Raw genomic sequence first — 23793 nt, 5'->3', positions numbered from 1 at the left:
GAAAGATACATCAACTCTTTAATCTTGAGCCATTTAATTACATCCACAGAGAAAAACTTTTTCTTTAGCTTGCAAAATACAGGGAACAAACAGCAGTCAAGAAAGTATGCCACAGGTACATAGCTCAATTAATGAGCTTACTTTACTTTATTGAGAATTAGTCAGAAAGGACATTGCCATCACCTTTGCAGGTATGTTATCAATGGATGTATCTAAAACTCTGGGAATACCATTCTATGATGAAAAGATCCCACAGTATTTAACTATACATGTAATTTTTGTACTAGATAAGAATGTCAGCAATATTATAGCAGTGTGCTTTCATGGGTGAAATATCAAATATTTCTTCCCAGATATTGGTGTCAGAGACAATGGTCAAAGACCCTAATTACGAAACCATAAGCCATTGGTGCAGGGGTAGAGAATAAGAACATAGAATTCAAAAAGAAAGTCTAAGACTCACTTGCTGTATGGATACCTGATTGATGACTGAGTAGAAAGGCATTTCAAATGGATGTAAAAGAGATAGACTTCCCTGTGGATATGCTGGAATATCTCCCTCATATTCAGAAAAATCAATTTCAGGTACATTAAGAGTTCAAATTCAACGTGACAAGCAAATTCATCATTAGAAAAAGTGACCATGTGAATACCTTTAGATCCTATGTTAGAAAGTGATTTCTTGATAAAGAAACAAAAAGCACAAATAAGAGAAATAACGATCAATTTAACTACAAAAATTATGGATTTCCATCATCAATAATGGAAGCGAAAAGTTGGGAGTTAAATGCCGTAACACATGTAATCACCAAAGAATAAGTGTCCAGAATACATAAAGAATGCCTTCAAATGTATAAGAAAAATATATTCAACCTCCCAGCCCCTCAAAGAACAAAAGCTCAGAACACTTGCTTCATAGAAGAGACAGGTAGAAATGCATGTAAACAGTATTTAGTAATCAGAGAAATAAAAATGAAAGTTATAATCACTGTCATCAGATGGATATTAGAAAAGCTATTAAGTTTTGTGATGATGTGGAACAACTTGAAGTATTATCCCACGCTGTGGGAGTGTAAAGCGGCACAACTCTTTTAGAAACCAGTCTCTGGTAAAACTGAAGTCGTGCGCAATTCTTAGAAGGATAATCTAAAGCCAATCTTGTGTGTGGTGGCGCAGTGGTTAAGAGCTACGGTAAGCTACAGCTGCTAACCAAAGTGGGCAATTTGATTTCACCGGCCTTTCCTGGGAAACCCCATGGGGCAGTTCAACTCAGGGCCAATGGGCTTTGTTTTTTGGTATTTAAAATTACAGAAATAATTATGATAAAGGAACACCTGAAATCAATCCCAACTCCGTCTGTAGCTGAACGGATAAATACATTCAAACATATTCCTATGGAAGAGTGTATGTTGTTTTCAGTTGCCGTGGAGGTGATTTTGACTCACAATGACCCCATGTATACAGAGTATAACTGCTCCATAGGTTTTCAAGGCTGTGACCTTTTATAAGCAGATCCCCAGGCTTGTCTTCCAAAGTACCTCTGGGTGGCTTTGAACTGACAATCTTTCAGCTAGTATTTGAGTGCTTAACATTTTGTACCATCCAGGGTCTCTGAAGTATAAAGTGTAGTGAAAATGTATAAACTGCAGCTGCATGGAACAATTTAGATACATCTAAGAAACAATGTTAAGGTAAAAAGAAAACTACAGAAGAGTACACATAATATTTGCATACAGTTCAAAATCTACAAAACTGTATATCATTGAGGGTTATAAACATAGATGGTAAACTAAAAAGGTAATAGTGCAATACAAAAACTTCAGAACAGTTGTCATTGTTTATATATTTACACATTCCATAGCTATTTTTGTATGTTGTTCGGTGCCATTGAGGCGGTTCCGACTCATAGCAACCCTATGTGCAACAGAATGAGACACTGCCTGGTCCCGCACCATCCTCACAATTGTTGGATGTGCCCCATCACAACAGTCGTTGTCATGCTTAAGCCCATAGTTGCAGCCACTGTGTCAATTCATCTCCTTGAGGGTCTTCCTCTTTTTCGATGAGCCTCTACTTTACCAAGGATGATGTCCTTCTCTAGGGACTGATTCCTCCTGACATGTCCAAAGTACATGAGACGTAGCCTTGCCATCCTTGCTGCTAAGGAGCATTCTGGTTGTATTTCTTCCAAGACAGATTTGTTCATTTTTTTTGGCAGTCCATGGTATATTCAAAATTCTTCTCCAACACCACAATTTCTGTAAATATTAATGATTTAATAATACTCAGCAACACTGTAAATCAATATAACCATAGTAAACCAAACAGATCATAGCAGAGACCCAGGCCCTCTGGTGGTCCTTCACCGCTCCTGGGCTCTGCTGACATGAGGAAGGCGATCCTCCTGCTCAGTTGTGCAGAAATGGGGCCTGGGGGTTAGAGTTGGGTCAATAGGGCTTACTTGTACTGGACAGATGCTTTCCTCAAGTTCTTCCCAAGGCAGAGTGTGAGTGCCAGGTCTGAGAGAGAGGATGACAGAGCCCCAGTTGTACAGGAGCCTGGAGATCCAGTGATGTTCCTCATCCCTCTGCATTAGCCACTGAGAACCATACGACCACACAATACAAGGGCGCTGTAGTCCAGCAGGACTTGGGCTCTGGCTCTTGGCAGCTCTACTGCCCCTTGCCACCAACTCTGAACCTGTGGTGGGGAGACTGGAGGAATTAGCTTCCCACCTCCCACCTTCTCATTTCCTATTAAAAAAAAAAAAAAATCCTCTTCCTGTTCTGGTTTAGGGCTCCAAATACAGCATTTCCTCCCTGACACACACAGGACAAAACTGCTACTGTATCCGAGTTTTGGAAGCTACAGATTTCTTTTCTTTCAAAAGTGATGGCAACACAGGGCACCTGCCCTTGGTCATTTGGGGTCCTACAGAACCTAGACCCTTAGCCTGTACAGACACTTTCTTTTTCCCATAGATTTCAGAAATATATGGAAAAGGTATTTTTGTACCTAGAGTCAAGAGATGGCTGCCAGGTCCTTGAGGAACAGTCTTGGGTTGTCAAAATGCTCAGAGGCTTATTCGGCATTTAAAAAAGTTCACACACATTTCATATAGGCAAAAAAACAAAAACAAAAAACCCTTAAAATTACAAGCTGTCTAAAGTAAATGCTCTAAGAAATGGGAGGGGGAGTCTCTTCCCTTTTCAACAAGGAGAATTAAGCATCTCTTTCTAACTTCTAACTTCTATTTGCCCTTATAGAAAGTCTGCAAAATGACCTCAAATGAGCAGTGAGTTTTGGGGTTACATGAAAATTTTAGTGAGTAGGCAAATTCACAACACAGGATCTGTGAATAATGAGATCTTGAGAAATATGAGGTGTATAAGAGCCATAAAACCCTGTGTCGTATCAATTCCCAGGGATTCAGCGATTACATTGCTGGGGAGCTCAGGTCTTACCTGCAACAGCAGACATTATGGGAAGAGCATACGTGAGACTGTTGCCATTGGGTTGTTGCAGTTTGTTAGTAAGTCCAGACAAGGAGAAATGATAAGACAGGTGATCCTGGGGAAGCCTCTCTGCTCTGTTACATGAAGGATGACAATCATTCTATCATACGCAAATAGAGCTAAACAACTTAGGGATGCTTCTGGGTTATGGATGTTCAGCTGCCTGTTTTTCCATGCTGTTGAATGTTCTCTCACAAATTCCCTACTTCTTATCTGCAACTCTCAGACCCTTATTTTTCACTCATAAGCTAAAAAGAGGGCCACATTTTAGTATCATGACTATGTGTCAAATGAACTTTTTCAGAACTAGCCTAAAAATCATGGTTCCCTAGCAAATGCCCAGGATTTCCAGGCAACTCATCTGCACATTGCAATCACCTAGAGATCTTTTAAACACCCCAAACCACGACCACACTCCAAACCAATTAATGCACAATCCCCAGGAATGGAGCATAGGCATCTGTACATTTTGAAATTCTACAAATGATTACAATGTGCTGACAAGTTTGGTTATCACTGTCCTCTGGAGTTCTGCACTTGTCATTTCCCCGCCTGGGTAGGCATACCTAGTGACAACAGATAACAAAGATCCAACCAAAACCTAAACCAAACCCACTACCATCAAGTCACTTCCTACTCGTAGAGACTCTATAGGACAGATTAGAACTGCCCCATAGAGTTTCCAAGGAGCACCTGGTGGATCTGAACTGCCAACCTTTTGGTTACAGCTATAGCTCTTAACCTTTACGCCACTAGAGTTTCCAATAACAAAGATACTTTCTTTGAAATGACTGCTGTAGTGTCAATAATAGCCACTTGAGGGAGCATCTAGTTCACACTGCAATGATGTAATCCAAAGGATCACAGGGACTAGGGAAACCCAGAAGATGGGCTGATGACACAGTGTTGGCCCCAGTGGAGATAGTGCTGTCTGTGAGCTTTAAAGCACACCTACATTTATCCCAGGAGGGGTAGGCTTTCCAGACAGAGGCTCACAAGTGCAATGAATGAGGTAGGATAGAATGGTGAAGTCTGGGGAGAAATTATAAGCAATTAGGTAATATTGGATCACAGAGATTGAGTGAGCAACGAGATGAGACTGAAGACAGTTTGGAATGAGAATCAATTAATGCCTTCCTAAAGGGCCTCCTATGTCACATCAAATAAGTTTGATTTTATTCCTAAAATGATTGAGAAAAGTCACAGTAACCAAATGATAATGTTCAGCTTTGTGTTTCAAACATATTCATCTAAAAGGCATATTGGGAAGAGTCTATTCTGAAGTAAAAAAGGGCGTTTAGCCTCCTGTTGTAGAAATATAGGTGAGAAATGAGAAAATGAAAATAAACCAAGATACAAAAAACACATTTCTGAAACATATGTGAAGCAGGAGTAACATTAATTTAGGAGCTATTTCCATACAGACTCACAGAAAAATAAATTGCTTAAAAAAAAAAAGTTGCAGTTGAGTCAATTCGGATTCCTGGTGACCCTGTAGGACAGAGTAGAACTGCCCCATAGGGTTTCCAAAGAGCTGCTGGTGGATTCAAACTTTGGCTAGCAGCCAAGCTCCTAACCACTGTGCCACCAGGTATCAAAGTGACTCTTTATACTACGACTTCAATTATGGGGAGATGATGACGTCCTGAAGTTTTGATGTGTGGAGTGAACAATGACATCACATGGGTCATTCAAAATTTGAAGTGACTATGTGGCACAGTGGTTAAGCATTTGGCTGCTAATCAAAAGGTCGGCACTTCAGGTGCTCCTTGGAAACCCTATGGGGCAGTTCTACTCTGTCCTATAGGGTCTCTACCAGTCCGAATCAACTCAATGGCAATCGGTTTGGTTTGATTTTGGCCTATGTATCATCCAAGCTGAGGTTGCTAACAGTCAAAAGGAAGAAAGAGAAATCAAATGATAACTCATCAGTATCTGTGTAGTTAAAACTTCATTGATGAAAGCGTAAAAGGAAGAATGCATAAGTGAGAAAGAAGAGCATGCGGTCAACGATAGAATTCTGGAAAAGCCATACATTAAAAGACAAATTAAGGAAAATGAGATCACAAAGGGAACTCAAATGAGTCAAAAAATGAAGTAGAAAGAATAGTATGTGTGGCAAAATAAAAAAAGGAATGATGCCAAGTGTCCTCACTTTTACCAGCATTATATCCTTTGTCTTCATGTAAAAATTTTTTTTCTGGCATAGCTCCACTAATGATAATACCTTGGGGGCGGGAAGGGGGAGAGCCAGTGGCAAACAAATGAAGAAGTTGCATTATTTGCTTAAAAAAATGTAACTACAGCCAAGGTGAGGCCTAGACTGAGAGTCATTCCTAGTGGCCACGGATTCAGGATTACATGAAATAATATGCTGTTATTAGATAATGGACACTGCACTGCTTTCAAGTCAGAAAATAGTATTTCTGTCTCCAACTCAACCCCTGATGTGTGCGATTGGGCAAATTTCCTCGTATCTCTTTGATTGCTTATTTTATGTTTGGATATAAACCCACCCACTGCCGATTCTTTAACATCTTGTGCCTCTCAGTTCTATAATTTGATGAGAATTAATTTCCTGTCTTTGATATTCATGTGAGGCTTCCTTAACGAAGACTGTAGTCGCCTAGTGCATAATCGTCTTTGAGACTCCTGAACATTTCAAAGTTAAGAGGGCTCTGAAATCTACCGAATTGCCCATGTTGGAAGGAAACAAAACAAAAACAAAAACCCATTGCGGTGGAGCAGATTCTGACTCATAGCGACCCTATAGGACAGGGTAGAACTCTTCCATCGAGTTTCCAAGCAGCGCCTGGTGGATTCGAACCGCCGACCTTTTGGATAGGCGGGTAGCCCTTAACCACTACTCCACCAGGCTTTTCTAAAAACCCTGCGGGGAGGACGCCTGACGAGGGGCACGGAGCCTCGAGAAGGAACGGGGCAAGCTCACTTTAAAGTCGCGGCCACCCTGGGTGCCTGCAGCAGGGGGCACGCGGGTTAGAGGTACCATGACGCCCGCGCCCCGCCGCCCTTGGGCACTGGAGGCAGGAGGAGGCATCGCGGTCCGACACCTGGCAGTGCGGAAGCCGACACACGGGCCCCAGGAGGGCGGCTCAAGGGAGAGCCCAGGAGTAAGTGGGCCGTCGGTAGCCCAGAACCCCGAACTCGTCCAGGGTTCCAACCTATTCCATGAGACTCACCCAAGAAGAAAAGCGTGTCAGGATGTTGGAAAATGGGATCTTAAATTCCTAGTTCACTCACCTGAGAAAATCAGAAAGGAGAGAACTTCGTGAAAAGAAGGGCAGAAATATACAGAAAACTGGAAAAGAAGGGAAATGTAATTGCTATTGGAAAGATGAGTAGCAATTGTTTCCTACAACCTAATCGGGGCAAAGATCATCCATACACTCATGTGTTTCTTTATCCCGTCCTCCCCACTCCCCAAAAGAGCCCAGTCAGTTTGCCTTTGAGTCAGTTTGGACGATTCCCCCTCGTTTGTAAGTAGTCCATCTCCGAAGAGTTTAGGGAACAGCCACAACCAACACTGTATTACCATAATGCTGTTTGGAAGATAAATCACATTAATTGAAAGGGAGCAGCCTGCAAGAGTCAAAAACAAAAAGGATGCTTATAAGAAATTTGTGTGATTTTACTAGCCTTGCCCCTGGAAGATCAACACAATTTCTACATAGCTGTAGGGAAGTTTCCCGTATCAAGTGAAGCAGGACCTCAGCAAAAACGCCACTAATTTGATGTCACTTCTCAATAAATTTGTGGTAACATTCTTCAAACACCAGATAAGAACAGAGTGTGGAGGCTATTTTTTCCTACAGCATCCTATCCTTAAATCAGAAAACAAAACAAAACCTATTGCCCTTGATTCCAACTCATAATGACCCTGTAGGACAGAGTAGAACTGCCCCATAGGGTTTCCAAGGCTGTATATCTTTATGGGAGCAGACTGCCACATCTTTCTCTGGAGGAGTGGCTGCTGGGCTCTAACATTTGACCTTTCAGTTAGCTGACCAGCACTTAACCACTGCACCACTTATCTGTAGTTCTGCAGATATTAAAAATGGTATCCTTTCTGAAGAAAAAGGTGACTTGACTATATAACAAACCAATTTGATACATTTTTCTTTTATAGTATCACTTATTTGCTGGAATACTTATGTTCTTATAAGCAAGTCTTCTACTGATGATCTTATCTTTTACTGCCTTATATGTTCATCCAGATAAAAACAAAAAACAAAAAAAACCTGGTTGTTGTTAGGTGCCGTCAGGTCGGTTTTGACTCATAGCGACAACTGAATGAAACATAACCCAGTCCTGTGCCACCCTCCTGATTTTTGTTATGCTTGAGCCCATTGTTTCAGGCACTGTGTCAATCCATCTCATTGAGGGTCTTCCTCTTTTTCACTGACCCTTTATTTTACCAAGAATGATGTCCTTCTACGGGGGCTAGTCCCTCCTGAAAACATATCCGAAGTATGTGAGATGAAGTCTCACTATCCTTGCTTCTAAGGAGCATTCTGGCTGTACTTCTTCCAAGAAAGATTTGTTCATTCCTTTCACAGTCCATGGTATATTCAATATTCTTCACCAACACCCTAATTCAAAGTGTCGATTCTTCTTTGGTCTTCCTTATTCATTGCCCAGCTTTTGAGTGCAAATGAGTCAATTGAAAACACCAGGGCTGGGGTCAGGCACACCTTAGCCTTTAAAGTGATGTCTTTGGTTTTTAGCACTTTAAAGAGGTCTTTTGCAGCAGATTTGCCAAGTGCAATGTGTAGTTTCTTTTCTTGATTGCTGCTTTCATGGGTGTTGATTGTACATCCAAGTAAAATGAAATCCTTGATAACTTTAATCTTTTTCTCCATTTATTGGCCCAGTTGTGAGGATTTTTGTTTTTATGTTGAGGTGTAATCCATACTGAAAACTGTGGTCTTTGAGCCTCATTAGTACGTGCTTCAAGTCCTTTTCACTTTCAGCAAGCAAGGTTGTGTCATCTTTTTAATGCAGGTTGTTAAGGAGTGTTCCTCCAATCCTAATTTCCCATTCTTCTTCATAGAGTCCAGCTTCTTGGATTATTTGCCCAGCATACAAATTGAATAAGTATGGTGAAAGGATACAACCCTGATGCACATCCTTCCTGACTTTAAATCTCGTGGCATCCCCATGTTCTGTTCCAACAACTGCCTCTTGATCTACGTACAGATTCCTCATGAGCACAATTAAGTGATCTGGAATTACCATTCTTCGCAATGTTATCCATAATTTGTTATGATCCACACATAACAAACTAGTGTCTCTTATAAAAATAGATTGCTGTTTATTCTTCTTCAGTCAAATATGAAAAAAAAACCTGGTAAATTGAATGAGTTTATATTAATTCCAATTGTTGACATACGTGTATGGTCTCATTTTACTATCTTAATTTTGAAAGTTAATCTTTACATCCATTTTTTTAAAGTGATGGTGATATCATCCCCCAAGCAAGACAAGCAAGCTTTCAATTGTGTTTCCCCTTTCTACAACTTTGTTGTGTTAATATTGTCAAAAATGTAAATTTTGAGTATATACATACATTTGTATATACACGCATATGTGTATACAAATGTATGTATATGTATATATATGTATATAAAAAACCCAAACCAAGCCAAACCCACTGCTGTTGAGTCGATTCTGACTCATAGCGACCCTATAGAACAGAGCCGAACTGCCCCATAGAGTTCCCGAGGAGGACCTGGCGGATTCGAACTGCTGACCTCTTGGTTAGCAGCCGTAGCACTTAACCACTATGCCACCAGGGTTTCCACCATATATATATATATAAAAAATATATACACATACATATATTCTTTTTCTTTGCTTTGATCTTAGCTTTTTTTTTTTTTTTAGACGACAATGAACTTTGTGAAGGCATTGGTCATCCCTGTTTCTCATATTTTTGTAGAATCCTATGGATTTTGTGTTATTTCAGAACTGATATTTGAGAACCTTAAAATTGTTATTGAAATATATCTTTGCCTGGCAAAACTTTTTTATCTAGTATGCTTGATAAACAGAAGCCCTGGTAGCGCACAGTGGTTAAGTGCTTAGCTGCTAACTGAAAGGCTGGCGAATTTAACCCACCAGCCACTCTAAAGGAGAAAGATGTGGTCGTCTACGTTCATAGATTGCAGCCTTTGGAAACCCTATGGGGCTGTTCTACTCTGTCCTCGAGGGTTGCTATGAGTGGGAATCAACTCAACTGTAGTGGGGTTTTTTTTGGGGGGGGGGCGTAATTGATAAAAGCTTTATTATGCCCTCATATTTAAATGATAATTTGTGTACAGAATTTCATGCTTAAATTTATTTTCTTTTAGTAATTTAAACATTATCCGAGTTTTCTCTTGTATCCAGCATTACTTTAACAAGGTCAAGGTCTTAGGCTAGTCTAATTGTTGTTCCTTTGAGGCAATCTTCTCTTTTTCTCTGAGAGTTTGTATACATGCTTGTTGTCTTTAATATTGTTAAAGTTCACCACAAGATGTTTAGATATGGAGTTTAGATGTAAGTTTTTCCTTTTTTCTTCCATTTTGTACCGTATAGGCCATTTCGTCTGAAGTCTTTCATCTTTCACTCTGGGATTTTTTTTGCCCATACTTCTACACATATCTGCCCGTATTTCCTCTCACCTACCTACTCTTTTTTGGTCCTAGTACTACTTTTTAGATGTTGGCACTCTTCACACTATCTTCCACATCTTTTAAACTTTTTCTTGTGTAAGTTAAAAAACATCTATGTTCTTTCCTGATTGCCTAAGGAAAATTTTCATTCAGGTTTTTCAATGCGCTAATTCATTCTGTCCCTGCATCTGTTTTACATTCTTTCCACATATTGTTTTCCTTATTTTAAATATTATATATTTCAAACCTAAAATTTCTACCTGCTAATTTGGATGTGTTTGTTCTTTGTTTAGTGTTTCTAATAGTTTTTTTTTAGCCTTTTCTTTGCTATGGTCTAGGATCTGATATAATTTCACGTCCAGATGGCTGTTTAAATCCCTCAGTCCTGATAATTTTTAGAGCTGAATGTGTCATTTGGGAATAAAACGTGAATGATTATTGTGAATGGTTTGGGAAAAGGAGAAGTAGAGGCATACATGTCTGGCATCCTAGATGATTTAAGTCTGGGGTTCAGAGAGATGGGATAGAAAACGAAAAATACCCAGGAGATATGGTTAAAAACAATTTGACCAAATTCAAATTGGTCCTAAGCATACCTTGATTGAATTGATGACTTATTTGGACAAATAATATCCGACAATATCAGGCTTCATGCTTACCTTTCAGAGTTGATTTCCCCTTCCATCTAAAAATTTTATTTCAAAATGAGTTTCCAACTTGTAGTTATCTGAATGTATCTAAAAATAGTATATTATTAGGAAAAGCCTAAATTAATAAAACTCTTAAATAAAGTGTTAGCTTTACAAAAGAGTACATAAATATGACTGAATTATGGATTTTTTGGATGTGTGGATATGCCCCAGCATCCAGCTACCCTAGATGGCTCTGGCACCAACAAAACCAGCTCTCAGGCTAGGTAGGTACAGAAGACCTTCTCGCCAGCTTGGAGCAAGCTCCGCCTCTGGAGAAATCGCTCATTTTCATCCAGGCGGCAGGGCAGCAGTGGGAAGGCATTATCTGTGGTCCCAGCCTGGGGACAATGAAGGGGTTCTCCAGGACGGCAATGCTTCAGACTCAGGCTCTCAGGAACGTGGGGTTCGCTGCGGGCTCCTCACTCTCAAGGACTTGATCTCAGGAGGGTCCAAGGAAAGGCCTTCGCGTCCCTCACCCAGGAAGGTTTCCCAGGGAGACTTTAGGGCGTGAAATGAGCGGTTCTCTAGGAATTTACAGTCCTGTCTGGAGCGACTGGCGGTGCCAAGGGGTCCTGGAGGCTCTTGAAGGAAATGGTGGTGCTGGAAGGTGGTGGTCCGGGTGTTCGCACAGGTACGTGACCTGCCGGCGGCGTCTGTGTCGGGACTCAGATGCGGGAAACCTGCGGAGACCCTGGGTCAGACGGTGACCCTGGGTCAGACGGTGACCCGGCGGAGTTTTGTGGCCGTGATCCAGGCGCTCCCTGCTCAGGCCCGTGGCTGCCCTGGAGCCTAAACCTTAACAGTCCCCCGTGCCCACCTCCAGAGCTCGCTCCTACGACCCTGAGGCCCAGGCGGGCTGCTTCACCCAGCGCCTCCCGCGGGGAAGGCGCGGAGGGAGACCAGGCCCACACGGTGGGTATTGCTTCATGAGTGCTGAAGGCAAAGGGGCGGCAGCGTGGCCCCCAAACTGCTCCCCTTCACCCTGAGACTCTGAGTCTGCACCCTTCAGCTCCAGTGCTAGCATTCCCAGGGACCCAAGCCTGGGCTGCCCTCAGCGCTTAGATGAAAGAGCAGCTGGGCCAGGAAAGGTGGGAATGAGAATCCCTTTGGGTTGAAATTGTGGCACTCGAGTTTCTCCTGGTGTTTCTCAGTGCTGGGGATAAAAAAATATTTCCATATTGCCAAATTCATTACTTACCAGTGTTCACAGTATACTTCAGGTGACAAATATTTTATACTTAATCAACCAATACACCATTTTATAAACTATTGTCTCATGGGCAGCAGGGCAAAGGAGGCTGGAGATTCAAAGATAGTAGAGAATATTCTATCTGGCCTGGAGGGGCTTACAGTTTACTGAAGGCCAAAGAGACCAAAACATTTCAGTTTAGTGAGTTAGCACTGACTTGGAGGCAGCTATGAGAGGCCCTAGAATGAAAAGAGGGATTCCTACCTGTAGGAAATGAAGCTTTCTCATTGAGAGAAGTGGGAGGAGAGAGGGTGTCAGGTAGTCACTTTTTTATCGGAAGAGAAAGAGTCAAAACTGCAATTGGGTTGGGATTTTTGTACCTAATTAAAATGGACCTTGGCTGTTGAATATTCTGTATTTTTCAAAGCAAAGAGTGAGTTTTACTGTTTATTCTAGTAATTATGTGGTTTAAGATAACTGTGACAATGTCAGTACTAAGAAAGCTCTGTGCTCTTGCATTAACCCATTAAAAAAATGGATCAAACAGCCAGGTATTCTTTTACGTTCAGCTAGCTTAGAAATCCAATGATAGACACAGCATAAAGATTGCACAGTATTCCAGGAGAGTTGTTTTTATTTAAAGAAAATCAAATCAAATTCCTGCACTTAACATTATCACACTTTTAAGAATAATACAACCAGTAGTCTAATAATAAATGTAAATGAGGTTAAAGATAAGCAAGTTGGCACTAGGAAAGGGTCTCAGGTATTAGCATTCTCAGACATGGACAAGTTTCTAAACTGTCCCTAATCCTTGGGGTCCACAGCAAAGGAAAGGCCTGAGAGGGGAAGAGAAGGAACATGAAAGCAAACTACAAATGAGGGTACCGTTATTCACATTAACAAAGCTCACTACACCGAGTTCATAATCCAGAAACACCCCTACGTGTCCTAGAGGTCTTTCTACATACTGAGGTAAGAGTGGGGATGAGGTAAAGAGACTGTACTGATTGTTCTCTTTGACACAAAAAAGTAGAAAAATTCCCTCGGAGCTAACCAGCATGTCGTTGCTCATTGTCCAAGAATCATTACAAAGTCCAATAACCCAGTTCCAACAGTGCCCCACATCCACCTCCCAGTAATATTTGCCAGATATAAAGGTCTGGGCTCCCCAGGCAAGAAAACTCTTAGATCTTGTTGAATTGTGGTCCACATCGAGATGATCACCGCTAAAGAGCACACGTCTCAGATCTTCAAACACGGGAACATGGCAAGTGACTATTTCATGGTCCAACGAAATATACACTGCAGAAAGAAAAACAAAAAAAACAGTTACCAAGTCCTGAAGGAAAGGGGATTTACACAGTGTCTTACTTTTGGTGGCATATTGCATTTGGATGATTATGATTGATTACTGTGTAGATACCCCAGTAACACAGTGCTGTGGAATCGATTCCGACTCATAGCGACCCTATAGGACAGAATAGAACTCCCCCACAGAGTTTCCAAGGAGCGCCTGGCAGATTTGAACTGCTGACCCTTTGATTAGCAGCTGTAGCACTTAACCACCACACCACCAGGGTTTCCAGCTTATTAGAACGTATCATATTTGGCTTTTCCTCAGATTTTATTTAGCTTTTTCTAAAATGGAAATTTTGATTCTAAAAGTTTCCTGAAATGAAACCATAGATGCAGTAATGGAGAAAAAGGACCCGGAGGTGCTATTGCACCAAAGGGCTGTCTGTTACCTTGGAAACGAGTGAGCCTGTTTATCAATCCAGTGATGGGCCACGAACTGATCTCTGGGTTCAGTGGCTGGGGCACGTGCAGCTGCACCAACTCACTCCTGCAAAGAAGAAGACTCAGTTCCTGTTACTGGGCCCAGAGTTTTCATCCCAGTGATTATGTCAGTGTTCCACTAAAGATGCTCCCTCAGGATCCTCAAAATTATGTTCCCTGAATGGGGGAGGTGCTGCAAATGGCAATTTATTTTCTGAAAATAAGATCTAATCCCACTAAAATCGAATCTGCCATTCAGTCCTGGTATACAATTCCATCTCAGTCATGACTGTTTCTGGTTACTTCCTCCCAACTACAGGGGTTGGGTGTGAAAAATGACCTGATGACCAGGAGGACATACTGCACAAGACCGCTGTCGTTTTTAATCCACACTAGTCACCGCTGACACATGTTCATACTTGTGAAAATCATAAGCAGCAATGGAATTGTCAGCATACAACTTCTATGTAGACACCTGCAATTAACACCACCACCCCGCTTCTTCTTAGGCTAGACAACCAAGCCTTCTCTACCTTTTGAGAAAGATAAGTAGACTCTGAGATTATATTATTATAATAAATAAATTATGCTCCCGCTCAGTATAATCACTGTCACAATTCTTACAACTAAAATATAGGTGCAAGCTTACCTTTTCATCAGGTCTGTGAAATGCTGCAAAAGAATAAAGAAAGTTTTAGTATTTATTTAACAAGATTCATAGTGTTCTCACATAAAACCCTAATCCAACGGATAGGGTAACCCAAACATGATGGCAGTGTTTATCAAAGACATGGAAACAGAATAAGAAAATATATTGCATAGATTCCCAAATTTGTTAATACTGTCAAATCAAGATACAAATGTAAATGTATTAAAATAAGGCTCTCCGTTGTAGTTTTTCAGTCATTGAATGCATATTAGGAGAATTTTTAGAAGAGCACTTTCTCTGGGGTGGTAATGCCTACTTTTTTTACAAAGCTTCACTGGTCCTGAATGAGGCAAGATTGACCCTTGATCTGCAGTATTACCTGGATAGACAGTATCCTTATCGTGTCATCAGAGAGCAGATTCCAAGCCAATGATGGAAGACAAAGAGAATGTGGACATCATTCCAAAGCAACACCTTGACTCCCCTTCCTTTGTCCTTACCTGGAGCAGTTCCATGTCTGGTTTATGGCACATTTCCTTCAGCTCCTCATACATTCCCCGTAGGAGTTTCCCCTTCAGGGCCATAGTGTTTTCACTTTCCTGGAGTTGTTGAAAAATCTCTTTGCTTTCCTTTTCTAGCCTCTCTAAATATTTTTGCTCTTCTTCATAGAGCAATAGATGCACCTTTCGATATTCAGCATGGATCATCTTCCTGCGTAGATTCACATAACCCTGAATTGGTAGTGAATACGTGGAATATTTACTAGATTGTCTTCGTCCATGTCTTCTAAGCTACTGTTTTGTCTTCTGCCAATTTGCTATGTTTATTAAACCAAAAATTTGGGGGTTTCTTTTGCTTTTTTTCTTTTCTTCCACTTCATTATTTCTTTAATTTCAACAATAGTAATATCTCCAACCACTTCCCTCAAATGTCCACATTTTCTTTTAAAAAAGGAAGTTTTGGTTTTATACTTAATTGTCTTATATAATATACTGCTGTTACCGTGTGCCATTGAGTCTATCCTGACTCATTGAGACCCTATGAGGCAGAGTAGAACTGCCGATAGTACTTTTAAGGCTGTAATCTTTACAGAAGCAAATTGCCACATCTTTTTCCAGTGGAGCAGCTGGTGAGTGCAAATCTTCATCCTGTTGGTTAGCAGGTCAGAGTTTAACCATTGTGCCTCCAGGGCTCCTATACATGTAACATACTAAAACCTACTTACTACTAAGAGTTTCTAGTCTCCTTTATCCTCACATACTCTGTAGAGTAACTCTTCACTTTCAAGAATAGCCAATATTATATCATAGGATAAGATGTAACCTTTCTAAAAATTTTACCACCAGGTCCACAAATTGCATACTACCCAGAACCTTGTCTATCTCTATGTGTTCAATTTGCTCTTTTTATCCAAGGTCACACATGCCACTTAGCCAACTTCCATAGGGTCCTTAGAGGCATTGTTCAACAGACAACCCCCTTTCAGTATTCATTCCCTCCGTCTTATGTTCAGTTTGTTTCCTTACTTTCCTCTCAACTTTTCAAATATGCTTTATTTACGCCGATTGTCTTGAAACAAATCAAAACATCTAATATTGACCACATGTGTATATTTACTGTGCTTATTTGTGAAACTCTCGATCTTTCATCAGTTCAATGAAATCTCTCTTCCATTCCCAACACTTTACTGAAACCAGACTTTTCATCTCATCAAGATCCTCCTTTGTTGAATCCAAACATTTATTTCCATATTACTAAGGCTTTCCTTACAGTTTACCAACCCTTCCTTGTATAAAACCCATGTAACTAGTCTTCGAACAAATCCTTTGGTGGTTTTCCTCTATCAGTCCACTTTTACCAGTTCCCCTTTCCTAGCCGGACACATCAGCACAGGGAGTCCTCAAGTTATTTTTTTTCTTCCACCTGAAAACTTTTTTCTCTCTAAAAATTCTCATCGTGTGCTATCATCTACTCCAAAACCTAGAATATGCTGATGATAGTGAAATATCCCGGTCCAGACTCAATCATTCTCATCCAATTGCTTACTACATATTTCAACTTGGATAGCTCACAAAATCTTAAAAGCTAACACGTCTCAACCTAAATTTATTATCCCACCAAATCCAAGCCAGCTTCACCTCCTCTATTACTAACCTCAGGTTGCCTCAGTTTCAAAGCCAAATATGTCTCTCATTCTTGATTTTACCCTTTTAACATTGTACCTCAAACAAATCACTATTTTCTGGTATTCTCTATCAAGAATCTCTCTTGAATCCTTTCACTTCCCATTGTTGGTGATCAATTTATTTCTGATCTTTTCTATAAGGATTCTTGCAACTACTTCTACTTGCTTTCTTGGCTTACATTTTGAAATTTTCCAACCCTGTCTCTCTAAACTGCAGACTGAATGAACTTTACAAAAAATAATCATGATCATATTTGTTTATTTAAAATCCTTCAGAGGCTTTTATTTGTACTCGGAATATACATGAACTTATTAGTATATGCTAGGTGAACTTGCAGTATATGGCATGAACTTATCTTTGTCTCTTAATCTGTGACTCGATTGATCCTCTCTCTTTATACACTCCTGTCATATTAAACTTAAGGCTCCCCAATAAGCAAGCAGTCTGTCTCCTTTTTTTCTGTCTCCTTGAGTCTGGTTCATTCCACGTGCAATTCCATTCACCTGGCATGCTTATGTTACTATATTTCTCATAAAAAAGTCACACTCAAATTTCACATCAGAACTCAGGGCCTTTACAATAGAGAAGGAAAGGCAAGTTTGGGGCAGGAAAATACCTTTAGTTTGAGACATGTTCAATTTCATTCTCTCTACCAGATAGGTACCTGCCTCTGTTTCTAACCTCTTAGAAGCCAACAGATATTATGATTTTAGCTCAATTTTTTACTGTGTAAATACAATGTGTCCTAAGATGTTTCTGAGGGAAAGAGTCCCTTACTTACCTCCCAAGTTCTGATTTTGTTGGTTTCTCTGTTAAGATTTCTCTGATTTTCTTGTGTCTTTTCCCATACAGCCCTCATTTGTTTGAGGAGCTTTTGCTGCAAAAAAACCCATGAAGGTGGGCATTAAAGAAGCTAATATTGAAGATATTGGATCCACTGATGGAGAGGGGCAGAAATGTGAAGTAAATGAGCACTGAAGAGCTCAGAGGAGCTGCTGCATTTTCACTGCTTAATTGTCAAATCTTGGAAACTTTTTTCTAACAGTAGAATAAATATCTTATCGTGTTAAGGGTCTTCTACAACTGAGATATCTGGCCCTCAAATTTTATGTCCCCTGACCAATTTTCCTAACTGAATCTTCTTTCAGATTTAGTTGTCTGATGCTAGTTCTTGCTTCCTTCTCTTGTAGTTTTTAGCTATAAACCAGTGTTTCTAAATGGATTTCATTAGATTAGGCTGTTGGCAATCATGGTTATAGTTACTAATAACGATAAATGGAATTTAAGGATTTGTTCACCTCAGTCTTACAATGGATTATCGTAATTCCAACCACCACCAACATCATCATCATCATTAACACTAGTTGTAAGATGTTAAATGGTAAGAATATAAGCTATATAAGATTGGTGACAATTTTTCTTTCCTCATTTATCCCTAGTGACTAGCATATAAACCCAAACCAAACCCATTGCCACTGAGTCGATTCCAACTCATAGTGACCCTATAAGACAGAGTGGAATTGCCCCATAGTGTTTCTAAGGAGTGCTTGGTGAATTCCAACTGCCCACCTTTTGGTTAGCAGCCATAGCTCTTAACCACCATGTCACCAAGGTTGGTGACTAGCATATAAAACTCAGTAAATATGTATGTTACATGAATGAATAATAATTCTGTTCACTTTCTTCTTCCTAGTCTCTCAGGTATGGGATGCCCCAGGTTCAACCTCCTTTGACATCCGTTGCTTACCCGGTATTCCTCAGCAGTCCAATCAATGGAACAGTGTCTGTGAGCCTTGTGCTCCTTAGACTTGCAGCAGAGCAAGCAGAGTATGTCTTTGACAACTTCACAGAAGAAGTTCTTTGTTTTCATGTGTATCCCACACATCTGTTGTGCAGAACTTGGTAAATAGGAGAGTCTTGCTCTTCTGGCGAGGAACACTTGTGTCTTCAAAACTATGTTGGTTTTAAAGTTCATTTCATATGATGATTCCATGCACACGGGGCAGCAAGGAGGATTTGGGGCTTCCTCCCAGCGGATACAGAGACAGGGCCTGCAAAAGCTGTGCCCACAGCCTATGGTGACTGGATCTATGAAATACCTCATGCAGATGGAGCAGAAGAATTCATTCTGGAGGAAGTTGGAATACTTGTTTCTGAGAAGAGAAAAGAAAAAAAAAAGACAGAAAATTATTTTCTAATGTTTTTTTAAAGAAGTGCTTTGTCAAAATTCTCAACAGTACTCCTGAGCATGAGATTAGTATTAATATGTTATATAAGGCAGAAAACAGATGCTGGGGAACAGAGATTCTTCATGATCTTCAGCTAAAGCTAATTTTTCAACCATGGTCTTTACCACCATGGTTCCAGATCCCTAGTAAAATTCCATTTTTGTTTATTTATGTCGTCTACTCTAAATGGACATGGGAATCGGTAATTCACTTCCAATTCCCACCAACAGAGAGTGGGTCCTATTTTATGTAACATAATCGTAACGGTCCTTCTGTCAGTGATTGGTTATAAGGGTCATTTGAGTCTGTTTTCCGCAGTACGATATGGAAGGATGACTATTAGGAGAATTCTACAAGAGGTTTCCTTGCTTCTAAAAAGAAACTCTGTCCAGAGACAACTGCCTCTGGACGGTGTTTGTATATGATGCCTGGAACTGACATTTTGTGACACAATGTTCACCAGCCTAGAGTCAAAAGCAAACACCCTGAAGATAACAGAGAATTGAAAGAACCTGGGTCTTTGACAATGTCCTGGAGGCACTAAATAAACCATCTTAGGAGATGACAGTGAATGTAAGGTGACTTATGGAAATAGAAAATTATTGTACAACCACCATAATCATTTATTGGGGCAAGAATCATCGGTTGCTGTGAAAATCATTGGGTGAAAAAGTATTACCTCCAACAACTCCTTGTTAATAAGTACCTCACTTTGAAGCACCATCAAGTAATATATTGAATTCATTTTTTTAAATAAAGAAATATGTGCTCTCTGTTAAAATAATTTATGATTAAAAGTTTTGCTTTAATTGCTGGGCTATCGTCATCTGAGAAATTGAATGGGAAGAGCAGCATATTTCCAGGACTGAACTCTTATTGTTTGGTCCTTGAAGTAAACAATTGCTTTACTGAATAATCATAAACCCAGATTTAATATACCACTTTAAAAAATGGGTAGCAATGTGGTAACCATAACTGTAGGTATATTTAGAAATTAACATTTGTGAGATAATTTATGAACTTGTGCATTGAGAACAATAAAATCTTAAGTGACATCAGATATAAAGCCATTTACATAAAGCTAGGATGCCTGAAATGTGAAAGACGGTTTGAGGGACATGGGAAAAGTTTAAACTAGCTCTCTGTGGAATAGATAAGGCACTGGCCAAGAAGTCATTATTAATGTGGTATTATCTATATTGACAACATTAATGATGATAACTTTAAACGGATAGTAGAAGCCGATATTTATTGTTTACTAATTACAGGCATTTCTCTGATCCCTTTAATCTGGGTTACCTATTCTAATCCTCCCAATGATACTATTCATTCATTTTCTATCCTTACCAACACTTTATAATGAGAAATCTTGACACAGTGTGAATGAATTACTTGTCTAACATCATACATCAAATTAAATTACTGATTCAGTATTCAAATGTAGGTCTTATTGAAAGCAAAAAAAAAATTCTAATTTTAATGTCCAATATTAACATTAAATCAATCAACATTTATTGATATCTACATTTTATAGACAGTATTTTTTTTTTTTAATCTCTTGTGCAGATACAATGGTAAATAAGACAATATTCTGGTACTCAGTGGCTCACAGTTTTGTGGGTGATAAAGAATAAGTAAAAAAAAGAAAAAGGAATTGTTGGGTGAATTCAGAGAGCCCTCACATATCCATCACTTGTTTACATTCAACATTGTTAGTTTTCTGCAGTCCTCGATAGTTTCCAAACACTTTATAATCCATGTCTGAAAACTAAAATTCATATCTGAAAACTGAAGAGACATCATTTTAAACATTCTTGAAGTTTTCAAGGATTTCATTTTCCTTGGATCCACAAACAACACCCATCGAAGCAGTGGTCAAGAAATCAAACGATGTATTGCATTGGGCAAATCTGCTGCAAAGACCTCTTTCAAGTATAAAGAGCAAAGAAGATGTCATCTTGAGGACTAAGGTGCGCCTCACCCAAGCTACGGTATTTTCACTGACCTCATATACATGCTAAAACTGAACATTGAATAAGACAGACCAAAGAATCGATGCATTTGAATTGTGGTGTTGGCAAAGAATGTTGAATATACCACGGACTGCCAGAAGAACAAACAAATCTGTTTTGGGAGAAGTACAGTCACAATTCTTCTTGGAAGGAAGGATGTAGAGACTTTGTCTGACGTACTTTGGACATGTTATCAGTAGGGAATTGTTAAGGAGAAGGATGTCATGCTTGTAAAGTAGAGGGTCATCAAAAAAGTAGACGAGGAGGCGGGGTCAAGATGGCAGACTAGGTAGACGCTACCTCGGATCCCTCTTGCAACAAAGACTCGGAAAAACAAGTGAATCGATCACATACATAACAATCTACAAATGCTGAACAACAAACACAGATTTAGAGACGGAGAATGAACAAATATGGGGAAGCAGCGACGGTTTTCAGAGCCTGGAGCCAGCGTCCCAGTCAGGTAACCTTGGCGCCGGGCTTAGGTCTGGGCCCAGGGGAGATGAACTTAAAATCTTGTGACGGCGCAAACAAGGGGCGCAGCCCTACCCCCCACACTGACCCTGGGAGGGGGCCCAGCCGGTCCGCACGGGCGGCGTGGCGACGCGGCTGGTGGGAGAAGTCCCTGGGAGGCAGTGACTGGTTTTGGAGCCGGGAGTGCAGCGTCCCAGCTGAGGAACCTTGGTGCCGGGCTTTTGACTGGGTGCTGTCACGGCGCAAGTACGGGGCACAGCCCTATTCCCTTGAACTAACCCCGGGAGGGGGCCCAGCCAGTCCACAGTGGCGGCGTGGCGACACGGCTGGCGGGAGGAGAAGTCCCCAGGAGGGAGCAACTGATTTTGGAGCCGGGAGTGCAGTGTCCCAGCAGGGGAACCTTAACGCTGGGCTGTGGACTGGCTACGGAGGATCTGACCACCGCTTCAGCGGGACAGACCCTCGGGGGCAATCTCCACACAGCCAGCACACATAGGCGACACGCCCCTCGGGAATCTCAGATAAAATAGTCATTCCAAGCAAGAAAAGCAACTTTGGCTATATTCCGAGGTGCTACTCTCCTATTTCTCTGAACCCTCCCCCACCTTCCCAGATGGCTTCATTAACATTGGAATTTCCTGAGCCAGAGGGAGAATGGCTCCGGATCCGCAGCGGCTTTGCTTTTCCCTTTTTTTTTTTTTTTTTGGTCTTTTCTTAACCCATTCTTCCGGCCTGAGAGAAGGAACCACAAAACACCCATGGACCAGACATCCATCCCTAACTGGACTAAAAACACAGAACCAGCTCCAGCCAAGCATATATGATCCAAATCTCGGACTTTCATCCTTACAGGGAACAAGGTGGCGGTTAAAATCCAAAGGCAGTTCTGATAGGGATCTGACTGCATTCTATTTTTAGTGGATTTTCCCAGTTCTGATATCTCTGCTTATTCAACAGAGCCCTAACTGACCCACAACAGGGAACTGAGGGCTGAAGCTCCCCCCAGACCACCTAGCCCCTTTCCTTAGAGGTCTAAGGAGGGTGACACCTACCAATTAGTAGAGGTACTTGCATTGGGGCCCTAAGGTACAGCTGTAGTGCCCTCCCACCATGGTGCTATAGGAATAGAGACACACCTACCTCACTGACACTTGGGGGAAGCCTGTCAGCATCCTGCCCCCCTGGAGGGTGAACCCCAGCTGATAATAGAATCTGGTGCACACAACTATCACCCCTACTTCTCGAGGTGGATAGGTGTTAGGGTGCAGCACACACTTGATGACCCAAAATCAGATTCTACTCAAGAATAGTGAGTAGACTCAGGCATATGTATCTGGAAACAGCCCAAACCAGCTGGTAATAAGTCATAAGTAAGTCAAGGGGTACAGCAAACAACACAGCACAATCTAGTAGCCCATCCATGTATACTGAAAGAAAACAAAACAAGATAAGACTCAGTGAGCAATTATAGAATAAACCACTTCTAAAAAAATAAATAAATATATATATATATTTTTTATATCTTAGTGATGGCTCGGAGTCAGCAATTCATATCAAACCACATAAAGAAGCAGACCATGACAGCTTCTACAACCCCCGAAAGAGAAGAATCAAAATTTTTTTCCAAATGAAGATACAATCCTGGAATTATCAGATACAGAATATAAAAAACTAATTTACAGAATGCTTCAAGACATCAGGGATGACCTCAGAAATGAAATAAGGGAAACTGCAGGAAAAGCCAAGGAACACACTGATAAAACAGTTGAAGAACTCAAAAAGATTATTCAAGAACATAGTGGAAAAATTAATAAGTTGCAAGAATCCATAGAGAGACAGCATGTAGAAATCCAAAAGAGTAACAATAAAATTACAGAATTAGACAACGCAATAGGAAGTCAGAGGAGCAGACTCAAGCAATTAGAATGCAGACTGGGAAATCTGGAGGACCAGGGAATTAACACCAACATAGCTGAAAAAAAAATCAGATAAAAGAATTAAAAAAAATGAAGAAACCCTAAGAATCATGTGGGACTCTATCAAGAAGGATAACTTGTGTGTGATTGGAGTCCCAGAACGGGAAGGAGGACAGAAAACACAGAGAAAATAGTTGAAGATCTGCTGAAAAAAAACTTCCCTGACATCATGAAGACGAAAGGATACCTATCCAAGATGCTCATCGAACCCCATTTAAGATTGATCCAAAAAGAAAAACACCAAGACATATTATCATCAAACTTGCCAAAACCAAAGATAAAGAGAAAATTTTAAAAACAGCCAGGGATAAAAGAAAGGTCTCCTTCAAGGGAGAATCAATAAGAATAAGTTCAGACTACTCAGTAGAAACCATGCAGGCAAGAAGGCGATGGGATGATATATAAAGAGCACTGAAGGA

The 23793-nt window shown here is 40.6% G+C and overlaps 1 protein-coding gene across 1 annotated transcript; it reads right to left on the bottom strand.

Moving 5' to 3' along the window:
* Positions 1-11271: 11271 nt before the first annotated feature.
* On the bottom strand, positions 11272-20671 carry LOC135232203 (tripartite motif-containing protein 43-like). The gene is made up of 7 exons (XM_064289541.1): positions 20595-20671; positions 18432-18837; positions 14999-15229; positions 14499-14521; positions 13819-13916; positions 12959-13375; positions 11272-11561 (listed from the first exon to the last, which is right to left on the bottom strand). Exons 1-7 carry the CDS (start codon positions 20669-20671, stop codon positions 11272-11274), a joined length of 1542 nt encoding a protein of 513 aa, XP_064145611.1.
* Between the last annotated feature and the right edge of the window lie 3122 nt (positions 20672-23793).

The sequence above is a fragment of the Loxodonta africana genome, chromosome 7 (assembly GCF_030014295.1).
Source record: "Loxodonta africana isolate mLoxAfr1 chromosome 7, mLoxAfr1.hap2, whole genome shotgun sequence".
Taxonomy (NCBI): Eukaryota; Metazoa; Chordata; class Mammalia; order Proboscidea; family Elephantidae; genus Loxodonta; species Loxodonta africana.
The sequence above is the reverse complement of the archived record's forward strand: the minus strand, read 5'-3'. Positions and strand labels throughout refer to the sequence as shown.

What these genes read in the sequence shown, in the direction of transcription:
- LOC135232203 (XM_064289541.1), bottom strand. Translation starts at nt 20,671, where the DNA reads ATGGATTATAAAGTGTTTGGAAACTATCGAGGACTGCAGAAAACTAAC. An exon ending in GGACTGCTGAGGAATACCGG is followed by an intron (nt 15,230 to 18,431) that starts GTAAGCAACGGA and finishes CTACCAATTCAG; the next exon opens with GGTTATGTGAATCTACGCAG. An exon ending in CTTTGTTAATGTGAATAACG is followed by an intron (nt 11,562 to 12,958) that starts GTACCCTCATTT and finishes GGGTCTCCGCAG; the next exon opens with GTTTCCCGCATCTGAGTCCC.